Source organism: Neofelis nebulosa, chromosome 10 (genome assembly GCF_028018385.1).
Source record: "Neofelis nebulosa isolate mNeoNeb1 chromosome 10, mNeoNeb1.pri, whole genome shotgun sequence".
Taxonomy (NCBI): Eukaryota; Metazoa; Chordata; class Mammalia; order Carnivora; family Felidae; genus Neofelis; species Neofelis nebulosa.
In genome coordinates, this window is record NC_080791.1 from 21,323,081 (window position 1) to 21,343,010 (window position 19,930).

The 19,930-nt window shown below is 37.7% G+C and overlaps 1 protein-coding gene and 1 long non-coding RNA gene across 3 annotated transcripts; both read right to left on the minus strand.

Moving 5' to 3' along the window:
- Positions 1 to 31: 31 nt before the first annotated feature.
- On the minus strand, positions 32 to 8,815 carry LOC131488525 (uncharacterized). Its single transcript, XR_009250236.1, has 3 exons — positions 8,707 to 8,815; positions 931 to 975; positions 32 to 267 (listed from the first exon to the last, which is right to left on the minus strand). It is a non-coding gene; the product is annotated as an uncharacterized LOC131488525 (long non-coding RNA).
- Positions 8,816 to 11,534: 2,719 nt separating this feature from the next.
- Positions 11,535 to 16,903, minus strand: LOC131486984 (olfactory receptor 8B4-like). 2 transcript variants are annotated; one of them, XM_058687136.1, is made up of 2 exons: positions 16,418 to 16,903; positions 11,535 to 14,686 (listed from the first exon to the last, which is right to left on the minus strand). In XM_058687136.1, exons 1-2 carry the CDS (start codon positions 16,460 to 16,462, stop codon positions 13,739 to 13,741), a joined length of 993 nt encoding a protein of 330 aa, XP_058543119.1. In that variant the 5' UTR covers positions 16,463 to 16,903; the 3' UTR covers positions 11,535 to 13,738. The 2 variants fall into 2 exon arrangements, with proteins under 2 accessions (XP_058543119.1, XP_058543120.1); XM_058687137.1 differs by having other exon boundaries at positions 16,363 to 16,903.
- Positions 16,904 to 19,930: the final 3,027 nt, after the last annotated feature.

The following is a 19,930-nucleotide window of genomic DNA, read 5'->3' on the forward strand; positions in this document are numbered from 1 at the left end:
TCTTACATTAGTTAGTGGAAGTACAAGCAGGTGAAAATTATCTATTTTAATATATCATTAATAGTTTTTAAATCTTAGAATTAGAGGTCTTCTAGTGCAACCACCCCTATCTGTAGTGAAATAGCTTTTCAGACGCTTCATTCAGCTTCCCAGATATTTGTAGCCATGGTCACTTGAAGGAAGAGCCGTCTCCAGCACCACAGATTATCAATGTCATGGATCCAACAAAAGTATTTTCCCCAGGCTCTGTTGAATGGGCACCATCACCTGGAAAGCCACAAACTTTTCAAAATGTTATAAACAAGCAAAACAAAAATTGCTTTTAATTCACAAAATGTTAAATTCCTATAGGGATAAGTATTATATTTAAGAAGTGTACAATACTCTTCTTACCCGCTAGACATCAATTAACTTTGAAGGGAGACAAATCTTCTAGTCACATTGTTATTAGAGGACTAGTACAAACAGTATTTTGAAGCATCTACATTTGTTCAACAAAAAGTTCTGTGAATTTTAATTACAATCGTTATAAAATCCTTATGCGATTTTTAAGTACAGAAGAAACTATTAAAAAGAAAGAAAACCCCAGAAAAGAAAGAAAATGGAATGGAGACAGAACTCACAAGAGAAATTTTAAACGCTAAACCAGGCAGTTCATGGAAACAGCCACCAGGCTGTGCTGGTGATTCAATGATGTCATTTAAACAAGCAAAAAAAAAAAAAAAAAAAAAAAAAAGAATTTTACTTATAATTTATATTTTACATTTTTCTTAGGCCCCTAAATGTATTGCCATGGATTTTACATAACTCCCTACATAAAAATGTCAACTCATTATTAAAACACATAAACTTTTAAAAAAGATGTTCTTGAGGGAAAAATTTAAGCAGGTTGAATATATTCAATTTTTAAAACTTACTGGGGGCACTTACAATGTCGTGTGATGAGGAGAGAATGGATAAGACATGGCGATCACACTATAAATAATATACACAAATATAAACAAAATGTTTCAGTAGAATGTTAGCTGCAAGCATCATTTTTGTTATTTTGTTTACTGCTCGATCCCCAACACCTAGAATATAATGCAAGTACAAAAAGAAATAGCTGTTGAGTAAATGAAAGATTTAATGAATCAATGATTATATAACAGATGTTTGTAGAAAATGCTATGGATATAAAAATTAGTTATTATATTCTCTAGTTTTAAATGCTTACCAATATAACATATGGTCCAATTTTATTCCTGTAAAACAGTATTTTAACTATCTTAAGAGCATTTGATGAAAATTTAAATTTTGCAAATCCCTAAGATATACCACAAAGGGATAGCCTCATTTGCTATTCTCTAGAATAAATGGTGTCAAGAAGATAAATTCTATCTTTTGTGTAATCGCACCAGAATATTTTATATCACTAAATTGCATTACAAAGTTATTTGTCCTTATTTTAATTTTAATATACAAAATTATATGGCAATAAATCTTTTTTTTTAACCAAACACAATGTCCCCGAAAATTCTGACATATTCCCAGACTGAAGTTGATCTACCCCTAATCTTGTGAGAGTTGTTGAAAATGAACCAAGGTTAAATGTTCCATTGTAACTGCTTTCTTCATCTGGTTCTGGAGACAAACTTTTTAAGGATATGTGCGAGTGACCATTTTTGAATCTAAACCAACACAGACTGTATCTCACTTACAGGATAAGTGTCTACCCTCTCTTCCATGTTAATTTGCAACCATTTCTCCAGATTGTCACTTTCTCTTCTCCTCTCATGTTTCTATATATATATTTCATATTCCTATTTCTTTCCATTTCTTCCTAGAAAGCAATGTGTATTAGTGCAAAAAAACACTGGCGTTAGAGCCAGATAAAGTAGGGTTTAAAAATAGGATCTGCCAAAAATCATGATTACCTCCATAGATGCAGAAAAAGCATTTGGCAAAATACAACATCCATTTATGATTAAAACTTTCAACGTGGTAGATAGAGAGGGAATGTACCTCAAAATAATAAAGTCCATAGATGACACACCCACAGCTAACATCATACTCAACGGTGAAAAGCTGAAAGCTTTTCCTCTAAGATCACAAAGAAGACAGGATTCCCACACTGACCACTTTTATTCACATAGAATTGGAAGTCCTAGCCAAATCAATCAGGAAAGAAAAAGAAATAAAATACATTCAAATTAGAAAGGAAGAAGTAAGGGGTTCCTGGGTGGCTCAGTTGGTTAAGAATCTGACTTCAGCTCAGGTCATGATCTTGCCATCCATGAGTTCGAGCCCCACGTCTGACTCTGTGCTGACAGCTTAGAGCCTGGAGCTGGCTTCAGATTCTGTGTCTCCCTGTCTCTCTGCCCCTCCTCTGCTTGAGCCATCTCTGTCTCTCTGTCTCTCTCTCTCTGTCTCTCTGTCTCTCTCTCTCTCTCTCTCAAAACTAAATAAACGTTAAAAATTTTTTAATAAAAAACAGAAAGGAAGAAGTCAAACTGTCACTATTTGCTGATGATATAATACTATACATAGAAAAGCCTAAACACTCCACACACACACCCTGTAAGCATTAATAAATGAGTTCAGTAAAGTTGTAGGATACAAAGTCAATATACAGAAATAAGTTGTGTTTCTATACACTAATAACTAAGTATCAGAAAGAGAAATTAAGAAAACAATGCCATTTGCAATTGCATCAAAAAAGAATGAAAGACCTAGAAATAAATTTAACCAGGAGGTAAAAGACACTGAAAACTGTAAGACATTGATGAAAGAAATTGAAGAAGACACAAATAAATAGAAAGATATTCCATGCTCATGTAATGGAAGAATTAATATAGTCAAAATGTTCATAATTCCCAAATATATCTAAATATTTAATGCATTTCCTGTCAAAATTTGAATGGCGTTTTTCACAGATTCAGAACAAACATTCTAAAATTTGTATGGAACCGCAAAAGATCCCAAGTAGCCAAGGCAATCTCAAGAAAGATTAATAAGCCAGAGACATCATGTTCTGTGAATTTAAATAGTATTACAAAGCTATAGTAATGGAACTAGTAGGATATTAGGTTAAAAACAGACACAGTGATCAGTGGAACAGAATAGAGAGCCCAGAAGTAAGCCCATGCACATATGCTCAATTAATTACAACAAAGAAGCCAATAATGTACAATGGGCAAAGGACAGTCTCTTCAATAATTGGTGTTGGGAAAACTGGACAACAACATGGAAAAGAATGCACCTGAACCACCGTCTTCTACCATGCACACAAATTAACTCAAAATGCACAGAAGGTTTGAAATCATAAACTCCTAGAATAAAACGTGGGCAGTAAGCTCCTTGACATCAGTCTTGGTGACAATTTTGGGGGCTTGACAGCAAAAGCAAAGCAACAAAAGCAAAAATAAACAAGTGGGACTACATCAAACTTAAAAACTTCTGCCCAGCAAAGAAAATGATCAACAAAATGAAAGGACAGCCTACTGAATGGGAGAAAATATTTGCAAATCATCTATCTGATAAGGGATTAATATCCAAAATATATAAAGAACTTGGGGTGCCTAGGTGGTCAGTTTGTTGAGCATCTAATTCTTGATTTTGGCTTAGGTCATGATTCTGGGGTTGTGGGATCAAGACCCATACTGGGCTCCATGCTAAGCATGGAGCCTGCTTAAGATTCTCTCTCTCTCCCTCTGCCCCTCCCCCCCAGCAGCACACCCTCTCTCTCTCTAAAACAAAACAAAACAAAACAAAACAAAAAAGAACCCTACAACTCAGTAGCAAAAAAAAAAAAAAAAATCAGACAAAAAGGGGGCAGAGGATCTGACTGAATAGACATTTACCAAAGAAGACATACAGATGGCCAACTGGCACATGAAAAGATGCCTAACATCACTAATCCTGAGGGAGATGCAAATCAAAACCGTGGTGAAATATCACCTCACACCTGTTAGGATGGCTATTATCAAAAAGACAAGATAACAAGTGTTGGCAAGGATATGGAGAAGAGGGAACCCTTGTGCATTGTTGGTGGGAATGTAAATTGATGCAGCCACTGTGGAAAACAGCATGGAGGTTCCTCAAAAAATTACGAATAGAACTACCATAAGATCCAGGAATTGTACTTCTGGATATTTATTCAAAAAAAACAGAAACACTTACTTGAAAAGATATATGAACTTGAATGTTCATTGCAGTATTATTTACAATAGCCAAGATATGGAAACAATCTATATGTCCATCAACAGATGAATGAATTTAAAAAATGTGATATTGTATGTATTTTTAACATATCTTACATGGTTTTATATATATACACACACCATGGAATAAATATACGGAATATATATATCATATAACATGATATATATCATATTTTACATGGATATATACACACACATATATGTATATATACATACACACACACGTATATCTACCTTGGAATATTATTCAGCCATAAAAAAGAATGAAATCTTGCCATTGATGACAACATAGATAGATCCTGAGGGCATTATATAAAGTGAAATAAGTCAAAGAGAGAGAGACAAATACCATATAATCACACTTATATGTGATATCTTAAAAAAAAATTTCACAGATACAGACAGAGAACATATTAGTGGTAGCCAGAAGTGAGAGGAAGTTGGGCAATATGAGTAAAGGAGTTGAAAGGTACAAACTTCCAGTTACAAAATAGATAAGCCATGAGGATATAATGTACAGCATGGTGACTGTAGTTAATAATAGGGTATTTCATATTTTAAACTTGCTGAGAGAGTTAATCTTAAAAGTTCTTACAAGAAAAAAATTCTGTAACTATATATGGTGACAGCTGTTAACTAGACTTATTGTGGTGGTCATTTCATAACATACACAGATACTGAATCATGGTGTACACCTGAAAATAATATAATATATGTCAGTTACACCTCAACTTAAAAAAATAAGATCTGCCACATTCTGGTGATGTTCAGGAGATTTCTTTAACTCTGAAACAGTTTACTCCTCTGTAAAAGATGATAGTCAAGGGAATACACATTATTTCTACCTTCTAAGAGGCTAAGGACAAATGGGAGTTGCATAGAAAGATATTCAGTCATTCCTAGGAAGTTCCTCTGCCACATCTGTTTCCTTTATGGAAGAGGAAAAAAGGATCTTTGTATGTGCTAGGGAGCTATATTTGCACAGTTAAGAAAACAAAGAAATTTCATGCTATAGACAGCCCTTGGTCCTTAACTAAAGACAATATGCTTTGTTTTTTGCTCTTACAATTATAGGTCCCAGAATTTTTGTCCAAAACTTAGATAGCTAGAATATAAAAGGAACTATATATAAAAATGAACAGGACAACGAAAATATCACATTTTCCCTAATATAGCATGAGTTACTCAGGGCCAGGAAAGAAATTTGACAAATGTAATGTCTCTGTGAATTTTGTCCAAAGAGGGCAGGCAGTTTGATAAACATTATATGTTGCTAGAAATAAAAGCAAATGGACAGGTGCCTGGATGTCTCAGCCAGTTAAGCATCCCACTCTTGGTTTTGGCTCAGGTCATGATCTCACTGTTTGTGAGATGGAGCCCCATGTCGGGCTCTGCACTGACGCATGGAGCCTGCTTGGGAGTCTCTCTCTCCCTCTCTCTCTCTGCCCCGCCCCCGCTCACTCGTGTGTGTGTGTGTGTGTGTGTGTGTGTGTGTGTGTGTGTGTGTACGTACACGTACATGCACAAGCATGCACATGCTCTCTGAAAATAAACTTAAAAAAAAAAAAAAACACTGGCAAACCCCTTGCTTAAAAAAAACGAACAGGGTTTAGTTCTAGCTTAGAAGAGAGAGAGAAAGAGATCCAAACTTCAAATTGGCTCTATCAAGTCCTATTTTATAAGGTGAATTTAATCAAGATTGTATGATGAATTTTCACTGTGGAGATGATCATATGATTTTTCTCCCCACTCAATTAATAAATAAATTACATTCGATTTCCTAATGTTGAACCATCCATGCAGTCGTGGACTAAATCCTACTTAGATGAGTTAATGATGGTTTTGTTTGTTTGTTTTTTCTGCTGCTAAAGTATCTAAAATTTTGTTTAGGATTTTTTAATTGATATTCATAAGTAAGGTTGGTCTGTAGTTTCCTTTTTTGTATGCTATCTTGCCAGATTTTGGCATCAATGTTACGCTTATCACATAAAAATAATTTTGGAGCTTTTCTTCTTTTTCTAGGCTGAGGATCTGTTTAAATAGTACAGGAAGTATTTGTTCTTAAGACGAATTCTTCTGTGAAACCATTTGGGTTTGGGAATTTTTGTAACTCTTTGACAACTTTCTGTATTTATCCTATGGAATTGGACTCTAGACTGTCTATAACGTTTCAACATTAGTCTTATTAAATTAGATTTTCCTCAAAAATGGTCTAGTTCATCCAGGCTTCTTAATTCATTTGAATAGAGCTGAAACAAAGTAGTTTATTTGGTGGGGAAGGTTATTTCCTCTATTTCTATCTCCCCTTCTTTCTTAACTTTTGTATTTGTTCTCCCTCCCTTTTTTTTCTGAATTAGAACAGATAGAAGTTGATCTGTTGTATCAGTTTTGCAAAGAATCCACTATTTTTTATTCATTCTGCTATTATGTTTTCTAATTCAATAATTACTGATTTTAACTATATTAATTGCTACCCTATATTTTATCTAATTTTATTATGCTTGTTTTCCTGGCACGTTAAGGCTTAATTCATTTATTTTCATTGTTCTGTTTATTGATACAGTATTTAAGGTTATGAGCTATTTTTCTGCTTATGGGATATATGTACACATATCCCATAAGTTGTAAAATGTTGAGTTTTTATATTCCTCTTCTGGAAAGTTTATAATTTTGCATGTTTATTTCACCTGCAAGTAGCTTTAAGAGAGTTTTTAATAGCCAGCTTATAGAGGACTTTTGTGTTCTGGTTATGTAATTAAGTTTGGTTTTATTGCACAGTGATCAGAAAACATTATCTGTACTATATCCAATATATGAAATTTATTGAGGTTTGCTTTTGTGACCTAATATCCATTCAATTTATGTGACTGTCTTGCCCTTTTCACAGTAGGCTGTATTTCTAATTTCTAGGACACAAAACTGCATACACACACACACACACACACACACACACACATTAAATTTATATATATCATTGAAATGATGTATATATAAATTTTTTTTTTTAATTTTTTTTTTTCAACGTTTTTTATTTATTTTTGGGACAGAGAGAGACAGAGCATGAACGGGGGAGGGGCAGAGAGAGAGGGAGACACAGAATCGGAAGCAGGCTCCAGGCTCTGAGTCATCAGCCCAGAGCCCGACGCGGGGCTCGAACTCACGGACCGCGAGATCGTGACCTGGCTGAAGTCGGACGCTTAACCAACTGCGCCACCCAGGCGCCCCAAAATGATGTATATATAAATTAAATTTATCTAACTGATTATCTTATTTAGATGTAAGATTCTCCTTCTTTTTTTTTAATTTTTTTTTCAACGTTTATTTATTTTTGAGACAGAGAGAGACAGAGCATGAACAGGGGAGGGGCAGAGACAGAGGGAGACACAGAATCTGAAACAGGCTCCAGGCTCTGAGCTGTCAGCACAGAGCCCGATGCGGGGCTCGAACTCACGGGCCGTGAGATCACGACCTGAGCTGAAGTCGGACTCTTAACCGACCAAGCCCCCCAGGCGCCCCTAGACATAAGATTTTCTATCTTTTCTCTTTCACTTTTCCTGTAAACTTGTTTTGCCATAGACTGACAAAGGTAACTTAAAGTTTCCTTCCACAATATGTTTTTTCTTCTTATAGCTCCTGATATTTTACTATTTGTTGAATGGAAGGTAACAACCATTACATACACATTGTTAATTTTACTCTATAACATTGTAAAGTATTCTTACTTAACAGTTTTTGGCCTGATTTCCATTCTAGCTGATACCCATATTGTTTATTTGTTTATTTGTTTGCATTTACTTGGTACATCTTTGGCAGCCACCATTTTATTTTCAACCTTTTTGAATCATTTGGTTCAGATGTGCTTTTTGTATGCAACATGGACTTGTGGTTTGCTTTATGATTCAGCCTGAGTCTTTTTCTTTTTTTTTTTTTTAATGTTTATTTTGAGAGAGAGACAAAAAGTGCAAGCAAGGGAGGAGCAGAGAGAAAAGGAGAGAATCCCAAGCAGGTTCCATGCTGTCAATGTGGAGCCTGACATGGGGCTTAATCCCACAAACTGTGAGATCACAACTTGAGCCGAAATCAAGAATTGGACACTTAACCGACTGAGCCACCCAAGCGCCCCAGCCTGAGTCTTTTTCAATTAATAGAGAGGTTAAGACATTTACATTTATTTATATATTATATATTTGCTTTAATTCTATCATAATATTTTTTATGGCTTTTTATCTTATATTTACAATATTTTAATCATTCACTAGATGGTTTGCTTTCCTTTCTCTTCATGTTTGTGAAATTCTGATACTTAAAAAGATTTCTTTTTTATATTGGTACATGCTTTATAATTAAAACTTTATATAAAACTCTTACTATATTAGTTCCCTGCTATGATTTAATGATACAATTTCCTCTTCCTATCCCCTCTCCTCCCTCTTCTCTACCATCCAGTTTTAGCCAATAATAAATCCTTCCTTAATGTTGACTTTACACTGTTGAAGATACTTACTCTTTTTCTTTTTCTTTGTCAGCTTGTAGATACTCTTGTCCCACTTCCAAGGAGATGTCAAGTTGTTCTAATTAGGAAAATGTTCTAATTTAGGATTCTCAATTTCAGAAAGCTGTATCAATTAATCCCACCTCAGTTTAGTTATCAATTAAGGCATGTGGTTGTGCATGTTAATGGAAACAAAAGACAGTTTCAAGTCTAATGATCCCATAAAATGACACCTTGAACTCTTCACCTGTAACTTACTAAGAATTTAGGGAATATCTGTTGAACCCATCAATGGTTGGGCAAATCCTATAAGATAAGCAAGCCTTCTTACTTTTCTGTGATATTATGGATTCCTTAGCCTAATTTTCCTTGTCAGATTTCTCTGTTAGCTTTCAGTGAGTCCCTCTCTCTGTGACCCTATTTGAGTTGCATTTTGTATATTCTTAGGAACTTTGTTCTTGGTATGGTTTTGAAGGGTAGCAGAATATGCTACTCCAAAATATGCCACTTTGGCATAAGGATTATTTTGAGCTGAAGGCAATTTTAAGAAAAAGTAGATACAAGAAAAACTCTGTGCCTTCCCCCTATTTACCTAAAAGCAAGATATAGATTTATAAAGTTGTTCCCCCTCCCCTCCCTACCTCCTTCTGGATGAAACTATAGACACTTAGCCCAGAGACTTCACCAGCAGAATTACATAACAAACCTTACTAGCCCTTATCTTCCATTAGTTTCCCCTCATATATTTACCTTTCCATAGTTTGCCAACCCTAGAAGTTCAAAGGACTTTTTTTTTTATCTTGCCACTTCTCTACAAATTATTTTTCCTTTGTTAAGCCTTTGCTTTCCTTTGCTTAAGCCCAAGTTGTAACCACCCTTTGGAGTTACTCATCACTGAGTACTCCCTTAGGAATGCAGGATGCACGTGTTAACATACTTCTGTTTGTTTTTCTCTTGTTAGTCTGTCTTTTGTCATTCCAATTTTTAGGGCCCATCAAGTAATCTAAGGTAGATAGAGAGAATTTTGTTCTTCCCCTACAGTTTCCAATAACCCACCACAGATCAAGGGGGGAGCATCTCGAAGCATAAGAAAATGAGACCTTTGGTTACCAGAAGTATCTTATGCTAAAAGTGCAAAGATAACCATCATGTGGGAGATTTAGATATATTACTCACTCCCCCTCCCCTGTGAGATCTAACTGGTGAGAAAGTACAAGGAGCCAAAAAAGCATCACAATACCATTACACCTTTATTAATAGCAAAGCTGATTAGGGAAATATGTCAGGACTCAAACTTCCCTCCCAAAACCTGGACTCTAACTTCACCCAGCAAAGAACAGGAGGAGGAGGACTTGAAAATGAAATAGCGCAGATCTGGCTTGTTCTTGTCAAGACTTTGTCTTAATTCAGTACAAACAGGTCAGTGATCAAGAGAAACTGGGTACAGCTCCATCAATGACCAACTTGTCTCTTTTCTGGTCTTATCTGTCAGATTAATCTGTCTTCCTCTCATAGAGTACAGCAAGCAAGAGAGCAAAAATGGGGTGGAAAGTGCTCAGTTCTTAACTGTTCCCTCCTGGCAAGTGGAACCAACTCTGTTCTTTGGTAGAGATTGCTGATTGCCTACCCGATAGCCATCTCCTCCTTGAAAGTAACAAAATCCTGATTTTTTTTTCCAAGATGGTAATGTTCTGAAGCTAAATACCAAGTTGCCCCATCTCCCTTGTAAGTAGGCACGGCCAGTAAGATGTCAGTGGAAGTCACTCATTAGATAGGTAAAGCACCCTCTTCCTTTCTTTGTCCTGTGTCTTCTTGCTGCTTGGAATGTGGACACAGGAGCTCTAGCAGCCATATGGAACCCATGATGCATCCGCAAGAATGTAGCCACGACTAAGACATAAGAAGGAAGAGAGAGAGTCTGAGTCCTTGATGACTCACACTGCCATATCAGCCTTGGACTGCCTACTTCTAGATGCCTTTTATGTTAGAGAAAAACAAACCCTCATAAGTTTAAGCTACTGCAGTCAGACACATGTCATTAGCAGCTGAGGCAATTAGTAAATGATTTATTTCATTTATGGAAGTGTGAAGGAAGGGAGGGTGATAGGTTTCTCTATCTAACACATGGGCTGAGGGCCAGCAATGAGCCATAATCACAGTTATCTTCCCATATGCTCCACAGAATACAGAGAAATACCTGTTCCGGCCCTCCAAACTCTACCCAGAGTTCTTCTTGGACTCTCACTCCTGACACTTGATGTCTATCACTTATCTCAGTACCCCCCCACCTATTTAGAATGTAGGAGAATGTGCAGATATCAGTTTATTCTTTCTTATAATCCAAAAGTATTTTACCACCTAATCATTACATAATTCTATTTGGACATCAATGTTGATAATAGTTTTATATTTTTAACTTAAAATTGATTATAGATTATAATCATAGACCAAGACCAGAGTTATGGACTTAAGAGTCACCATAAAAATGCATGGTTGTTGAAGCCAGAGGAGAAGGAGAGATGCCTGAGGAAGATCCAAGAAGAGAAGTGAACTCAGGTCTGAACCCAGAGGAATCCCAGCTTTAACAATGCTTCCTAAAGGGGAAAACTTCCTTTCCTGAAAATGAAAATGTCATGATAAGATCAGGTGACAGGGTTTTGGTATTGTGGCAGAGGGATTCACCTGAGGACACTGGACACAGAGTATCAAATTAGGTCTCTCCGTTACTGTAAAGCAGAAGCCCCAAACCTATTCCTGTCTGTTGACCACTGAGAACCTACAATTCCTCAACACCGACCTTAAAAGGACAGGAAAGATGACTTATCCTTGGTTTGGGAGAGGAGTGAAGGTCTTTGGAATTTACAAAATGTTGTCTTTCCTGTAGGAGCAATAAATGTGTCTTATCTGGCTATTGTAAGAACCAGGAAAGTACCTCTGAGTTTTGTCATTTCAGATCTTTAACGGGACTGCTTTCCAAAAGATCCAAGCCAGTATCTCCATAAGTCAAACTTATGTTTTCACCTCTGCTCACCCCAGTGCCATATGTAATGAGTGTAAGGAAGGATATTTTGTGGATTTAATGCATTTATTTCATAAGTATTCCTTTTCTTTCATTCATTCACTCATATCCTTATGGTTCTCATTTATTCCTTGTTCCTACTCATTTATACCAATGGTAATTTTTTCTTTGTATCATAGTATACTTGCTCTTATCTCTCCCTATTCTCTACTCTTTCCTAATATCCCCAAGATCCCCACATATCCAGACACAGACAGTCCTACAGAGGGTAGAAGTCAGCTAGGCCCAAAGGACCAACAAGCAGTTGTTCAGTATGGCATTAATACAATTCCAATGAGTTTAATGTAGGTAAGGGACCTTAAAAGTGCTCAAACATATAGTATATACTCAGTAAATGTTAAGTATGATTATCATAATCTAGGTATAATCCAAATATTTAGCAGATTTTTCCACCTTCTTTCGAGATCTCCTCACGTTAGCATATTTAGAGAAAATAAGGTTTGTCTTCTGTCTCCTCCTTAGTCAGTTCCATGCTGCAGGTCCTTCCCCATTCTGTTCTCAACTCCATCACAGTCTGGCATGCTTCTGGCCAAAACCTGAAACACTTGAACTACCTTTCTTCTCAGTATGATGCTGCTGCTTCCACATGAGTATCAGCAGAGAAGTAAATGTCAAGAAGGACTAACTTCTTACTGCCTTGTTTCTCATACCAATACAAACTGAACAACTATCCAATTTTATGGACGAGGTAAAGAAATACAGGCAAAGAAAAGTACATCAACTCAGTACTTTATATGACTCTCTCCATATCCAAAAAAAGTACCAAATACTCTTCACAGAGAGTCTTCTCAAGGGCACCCCGAGTTCTAGCCTCTACTCAGCCCCATTCTTCTAGCCACACTGAGTCTCCATCTGCCCATCTTTGCACATGGGTTGGTCTGGTCCTGGGTTCACCTTGCTGCCTACACTCAAGGAAGTTTATAAGGGTATATTCCTTGAAATCTGAACTATTCAATATAGCATAGCAGAATCTTCAGCAGAGCAGTACAAAGTGGACTTTGGCACTCAAAATCTGGATCCATTTCAAGTTTCCCTGCAAGCAGAAAGTGTAATATGACTCCTCTTTCTTCCTGATTCTCTAATAGTTAACTGTAACACACACACATACATATATCAATACATACATATTCTTAGAGACAGTAAAATCTAAATCGACTTTAAAGAATAAAAGAATTTTCCTAAATGCCCCATAATGTACACAGTATCTCCAGGGAAGTATAGAGGAGAGGTAGCAGTTAACAATCATATAAATCTGTGAAATTTCTTCTTTGTTCTTGCTTTCAGCCTTAGCATACAGAGCCCAAGAAATTGGCCCAATTACAAAACCGCCTACACCATGGTTACCATTCCAAGCCCTAAGTGTTCTGAAACTTGGAAATGAAAGATTTTAGTTTTGATTTATCTTTACATTTCAAACCGTGTAAAGAACTCTTGTGCAAGGGCTTCTCTTATGTGTACAAGTACGTACATTAAAGAGATGATTTATGATCTCCCTGGGCAAGCAACTTCTCAATGAGCTGGGAGACTATCTTACTTAGGGCTCCAAGGTATCTACATTGGTCTTTGGTAAAGCTGCTCCCATACCTGAAGAAAACATAAGTTCACTGTCCTGGACCTTCATACCATCACCTGCTCCATCCCCCAGCCAGAAATGTTGTGTGGAAAATCCATTTAGCCTACCAAGAAAAGAATGGAAGGCATGGGGCCACATCTTATTCATCTATCTCTTGGGCCCCGTATAGAGTCTAGTAAACAGTAGACACTTAATAGATGCTAAATTGCATGCAATGAACCAATTTAAATCTTACAAAATAGCATAATCTTCAAGAAGTGTATAAGCAAGAGACTTGTGGTTAACTGGAAAGAAGACCTAGCTGAGAAAAAAGATGAAAAGTTCTGCACCTGTAAATAAAAAGATACTTAAGTGTGATGCTTACCAGTAATTAATTTATACAAATAGAACCATCAGGAGAGCACTGTTCTCAGGGTTTTACCCAGCGCAAGTTTCACATCCTTATTTCTCAAACTGTAGATCAAAGGATTAAGCATGGGAACCACATCGGTGTAAAAGACTGAGGCACATTTACTCTGGTCCATAGATGCAGGAAAAGAGCTTGTTAAATAGGTGAATGCCCCTGACCCAAAAAACAAAGCAACGGCAATTATGTGGGAGCCACATGTGCTGATGGCTTTGGATCTACCCTCAGCAGAAGGAATATGGAGGATGTTAGAGAGAATCAAGGCATAAGAAATGAAGATGCTAATACTGGATATTGTGATGACCACTCCCACAACAATAAAAAACACTAGCTCATTGACATGGGTGCTGGTGCAGGAGAGCTGCAGGAGAGGAAGAACTTCACACAGATAATGGTGGATGATGTTGGAATCACAGAAAGTCAGTCTCCATATGCTCCCAGTGTGGGCCATGGCTCCAGCAAACCCTATCACATATGAACCAAACATGAGCAGAGAACAGACCTGAGGGGACATGGTGACCGTGTACAGCAGAGGCTTGCAGATAGCCACATAGCGATCATAGGCCATTGATACCAACACATAGCACTCAGAATTGACAAAGAAACAGAAGAAAAAAAGTTGAGTCACGCATCCCATGTAAGAGATGACATTTTCTGACAGAAAATCGTTCAGCATTTTGGGGGTAAATACACAGGAATAACAGAGATCTATAAAAGACAAGTTGAAGAGAAAAAAGTACATGGGAGTGTGAAGGCTAGAATTTAGCCCAATTAAGGTAATCAAGTCCAAGTTGCCCACCACAGTAAACGCATAGATCCCTAAGAACAGGACACAGAGGGGAAGCTGGAGCTCTGGTTGTTCTGATAATCCCCCTAGGATAAACTCAGTCACCGAGGAGCTGTTTCTCAGAGTCATTCTCTTCCAGGGAGCTGTCTGTGGAAACAAACAATAAAATACATAGATTGATAATAGATATAAGCATAGCTGATGGAAGAAGGCTCTAGAAGATGAGCCAGTGCATGGATGTCCTTCCTTTTTACTTTACTTTCTTCTCTCATCTATGCACCGCCCCCCGCCCCCCCCCCCCCCCCCCAGCCAAACCATTGACAACATGCCTGTGACTATATCTGAGCTCCCCTGGGCTAGAGTGTGTTCTTGGGCACAAGAATTCTGTCCCTTCTTGAAAGATGAGGAGACAGAATTCCTGCATTTGCTGCCCAAGGACTAACAGAAGGACATCACAAGAGCCAGGAGTACAACCTGAGCCTACTGCCTCAGGCTCTGAGAGACAGGAGCTCTCATGTGACTCACTGTCTCCACCCATTCTCTGCCTTCCTCCCCTATAGAGAAAGCCAATAGTGTCCCCTACTGTCTCTGCACACCCTATTGTCTTCCTCTAAGCCCTCCACTCCATCTCACATCAAAGTCAGTGTTGAGAGCAGAGAAGAGACCAATATACCCTAGACCTCTTGGTTGTGGGTTTAAAAGAAAACTATAAGGAAACATGGGATTCAGACATTCACCTTCCTTCTCCCTGGCCTCACTCAGTGCTGGGCTTTATGCAGCCTTTTTTCCATTAGCCCAAAGGAGAAAATGATGTTCATGCATAAAGGAGGCAGCCTCAAGTGTACTCTTCTTATTCCCTTGGTGTTGAGAATCAGACCTTTTACAGACCCCAGTCACCAAGGTGCTCTGGGAATAGACTAAGATTTCTGTTTGTGGATTTTCCCAGATGGTCTACATCAACTTCAGGAGCAAAAAAAATAGCAACTCTCATTTTTACCAGAACCCCAGCTGGCATATCATAGAGAAGTTTATGCTACTTGATGATCTCAGGGGCCTGCTTACAGACAATTTCCCTGGGAATTTCTCAGAGACTTGTCTATGAGGAAGGACTTGCACTGTCTTTGTTGACAACCTGGATAATGCTGCTTACCTGGCATCTTGGGACTCACTTGTTCTACTCAAACTTCCCCATTACCCCAGGGGTTTCATACCATTCACTGCTGAGTGTGGGGGCTCATTTTTCCTCTCCTTCATTAACTCTTGGTACTTAAGGTTGAGTTTAAAGAAAAATGGCCTTGGGACACCTGGGTGGCTCGGTCAGTTTAGCATCTGACTTCAGCTCAGGTCATGATCTCACGGTTTGTGAGTTTGAGCCCCACATTAGGCTCTGTGCTGACAGCTCAGAGCCTGGAGACTGTTTCAGATTCTGTGTCTCCCTCTTTCTCTCTGCCCCTCCTCCACTCACACTCTGTCTCTTCCTCTCTCTCTCTCTCTCTCTCTCTCTCAAAAATAAACAGTAACAAAATAAATAAATAAATAAAGGAAAATGACCTCAAACTTATTTTAGCCACCATTTCCAGATCTTCAGCAGGAGTTTTGCTAATAGGACCAAAAATTTTTAGATCAGAATTGTAGATGCTACAGAGAGCACCTCAGACAAAATGCTTCTAAGAGCCTGAGCTGTTCAGAACAGTGGAGACACCACACCACCATCACCACAAACACCACCTACCCTCAGCTCTATTAAGGGCCACAGGCAGGCCTTTGCTATATATAAGGAGATTAAAATATACCAACACATATGCAAGGAAGCACACACACACCTGCATGAAGTTACTCTATAGATGTGTGAAGGCCGAGATGTAACAGGAGATGTACCTGTTTTAGTCCTGTCATTCTCCAGATGACAAAGCTGCTTTCCATATGATCTGCTACATGAATATTCTAAGAAACATTCAAAGGCATGTAAGCAACTGCATTTGTAAGTTAACTGAGGCTGCCTAAAATAATCCCAGTTTTCCTGGAATAGTTCTGATTTACATCTATTATCCCTGTATAATTATTAATAGCATACTCTCTCACTCTGAAAAGTGTCTGGATTTGGAGAGGAAATTACATGGTCACCCTACTAAAAAGAGCATAAGCAGCTGTTCAGGTCCTCTGGCCCCTACTGTCTCTTAGACCCATTGACCTCCATCCCCATTCTGGCTAAGGAAGTATCTGTCTTTCACCCTTCTTGCCCTGAAAGTTCTCCTTAACTGAACTTACTCCTTCTGACCAACCAATACTGTATCTCAATAGATTCAGGTTCAAAAATAAGAAGAACACTTGCTGCAAGCTGTTTCTGATTTATACCTAACCAAAATCTCCAAAGCAGAGAAATACAAACCTGAACTACCTGCCTAAAATAGGTGGAAGGGAAATAAGAGGGAAAAGAATCACATTGGTTGAAGGAATAAACATTAGTATAATTTTACCTTGTAACCATTGGTACAATGGAACAACATTGTTGAATATCATGGTATATAGTACAATAAATTGATTAGTAATATTTAACAAATTTGGACATAGACATACATTTTGACCCATCAATTCTACTGCTAGGTCCATACCCCATAAAAATAAGTATACATGTTTACCTAAAGACATGTCAAGAATTTTCATAGCACCATTATACATAATAATCAAGAACTGAAAACAACCCATATGTCAATCAACTGTAGACTGGGTAATAAATTGGTATTAATAAAACAGAATTCCATATAGCCATGAAAGCTAATAGCATAGATAAAGGTCACAAACCTATTATGAAACAGAAGAAGCCAAGCACAAAAGAGTGCATACTTTATGATTTCATGTATATGAGTTTCAAAACTAAGAAAATCACTCTGTGGTGTTAGAAGTCAGATAGCAGTTATTCATGCTTGGTCTCCAGCCTAGTGACTGGAGAGGGATATATATATATGAAGGATGTCTCAGGGTTGCTGACAGTGTTCTGTTTTTCATAGGGATACTGGTTACATGGATGTGTTCAGTTGGTAAAAATTCATCAAGCTGTATCCTTGCTACACTTGAAATTAAACATTGACTTAAAACAAATGGAAAACAAAAACAAATATTTTAGCAAATCATCCTGCCAAGCTAACACTAAATTTACTAAGCACTTTTGATCCATAATTCCCACTTGTAAAATGGGAATTTACTGACCTAACAACTCAGTATGGTGGCACATGCAAAAGGACCATCATTTTATATTTTTTATCCATCTTGTATCTCTTAAGATAAAACTCCCTTTATTTCTTATATAAAGGGAGGGAATCAAGAGGTAAAAGAATTGATGCATATGGTGCAACTACAGAGTACCTGACATTATGCTGGATGTTTTCTAATGTAACATAATATTTACAACAACTATACAGTATACATGTATATGGAAGATGTTTTTGTTTTTTCCAAAGATGGCCAGTGCGCGCGCGCGCACACACGCACACACACACACACACACACACACACACACATATCTTGCATCCCACATGTTCTTGGTACAATAGGACTGACATTCCTCAAATAAAGAGATGGGATTTATGTTCCCTACACTTGCATCTAGGCAAGGACTTAGGATTTTTCCAAAAGAGCATGGCAGAAGCAATGCTACGTGGCTTCCAAGATTCAGTCCTAACAGGGTACAGCTTTTACCTCTCTCTCTGTCTCTCTCTGTCTCTCTGTCTCTCTCTCTCTCCCCCTCCCTCCCTCCTTCCCTCCTTCCCTCCCTCTCTTTCCACTCCTATTTCTCTTTTGTCATCTTCTAGACTTCAGGACAGTCATATTGGAACCCTCTGGCCTTTCCTCAAGACATAGCACAGGACAGCAAGTTTATGGTCATTTATCCAATATTAAGGGCACAGAAGCCCTCTAGGACCTGCATGCTAGTTGGTAGACATCAGGGGAAAATACTCAAGGGAAATGGCCAGAGGAATTTTTAGTACAAGTTTGAACTACTTGATCCAATTCCCCCTTACTACTCAGAAAATCTCTTTTCAGTTCTGTAGTTAGATGTTTTTAGGCTTATTTTTATGAAGAAAATAGTTATTTGCTTTTAGCACACATAATTTCATATCCGCTACATTTCTCCTTCTTGAATAACAGTTCGACAGATGTATGGCAATGGCCCAGCAATGGAAGAATGGGCATGATCTCTCTTTATTAGAGTAGAATCAACTTACTCATTGATTCATCATCCAATAAGTATTTATTAAGGCCAGCTATTTCCAGCACTCTTGCAAATTTTATACTCAGAAAATTCTTCCCTGATAGAACAAAACTAAGAATTCTGAGTAAAATATAAAAATCCTCTACCTGTTAATGTTTGATGAGGCAGGAACTAAGTGAATACCTGTGAGAGCAAAACAGAAAAGATCTGTATCCAAGGGGCACACAAGCACTGGACCTGGAGTTTGTCCTTGGGGAACTAGTAGATTTCCTATGGCCCAGAGTTGGGTGTTAATTGAGTTGCCTATGCAGGACCCAAGAGATAAATCCTGGGATAAATCCTTTTATGACTGAATCCTGGAAGCCTGAGAGTTTGGAACCATTATTGACTCATAATACTGGGTCCCCAAAAAGAAACATCTTCCATGGCTAAAGTAGATGAATTTTAAAAAGACCGCATAGGAAGAAGGCAAAGATATGTGTCTGACTTGGCCTCGGCTCTAGGGAAGAGAAAGAGATAAAATATCCTCTGAGAATTTCTAGCAACCTCTGTGTTTCAGGCAAATAAATGGATGGATGGATGGATGGATGGATGGATGAATAAATAAATAAATAAATAAATTTTAAAAATCATATTACATATATAACAAAAAAAATCATCTCTGGAAAATACAAGTTAGCTCCAGATATCAAAGAATTTCCCCAGATAACTATCCAGGGATCATGAGCTCTTAATGAAAAGCAGTAAACAAACACAAAATAAGCCACCAGAAATGAGAATCATCATTAAATGATAAACCACAAGCTATAGAACCAGACCTGCAAAATCATTAGGCTTATCAGGGACAGAATACAAAATAATTTATTTAACGTGTTCAAAGGGGGGGGGGAGCAAATTGGAAGTGTAATGAAGGCCCCATAAAAACTGACAAGGCAGGTTTTTAAAATAATCAAATAGAGCTTGTAGAAATGAAAACCTGATAGTTGAAATGAGGAACTGTATAAATATGTTAGACAGCCTCTTAAACACAGGCAAAGAGATAATGGGTAAATTGGAGGGTAGATCTAAAGAAATTATCCAAAGTTGCCATCAGCCTGGGGGATGGGGGGGAAAGACTATGAGTTAGAAATGTAACTTAAGAAATGTAAAAATAGTGAAGGTCCAATAGACAGATAGAGAGC

Bases quoted from the DNA above. Each gene is read 5' to 3' on its own strand.
- LOC131486984 (XM_058687136.1), bottom strand. From the start codon at position 16,462: ATGGAAAGCAGCTTTGTCATCTGGAGAATGACAGGACTAAAACAG. The intron at 14,687-16,417 runs GTACATCTCCTG...TTGTTTCCACAG, and splicing joins GAATGACAGGACTAAAACAG to ACAGCTCCCTGGAAGAGAAT.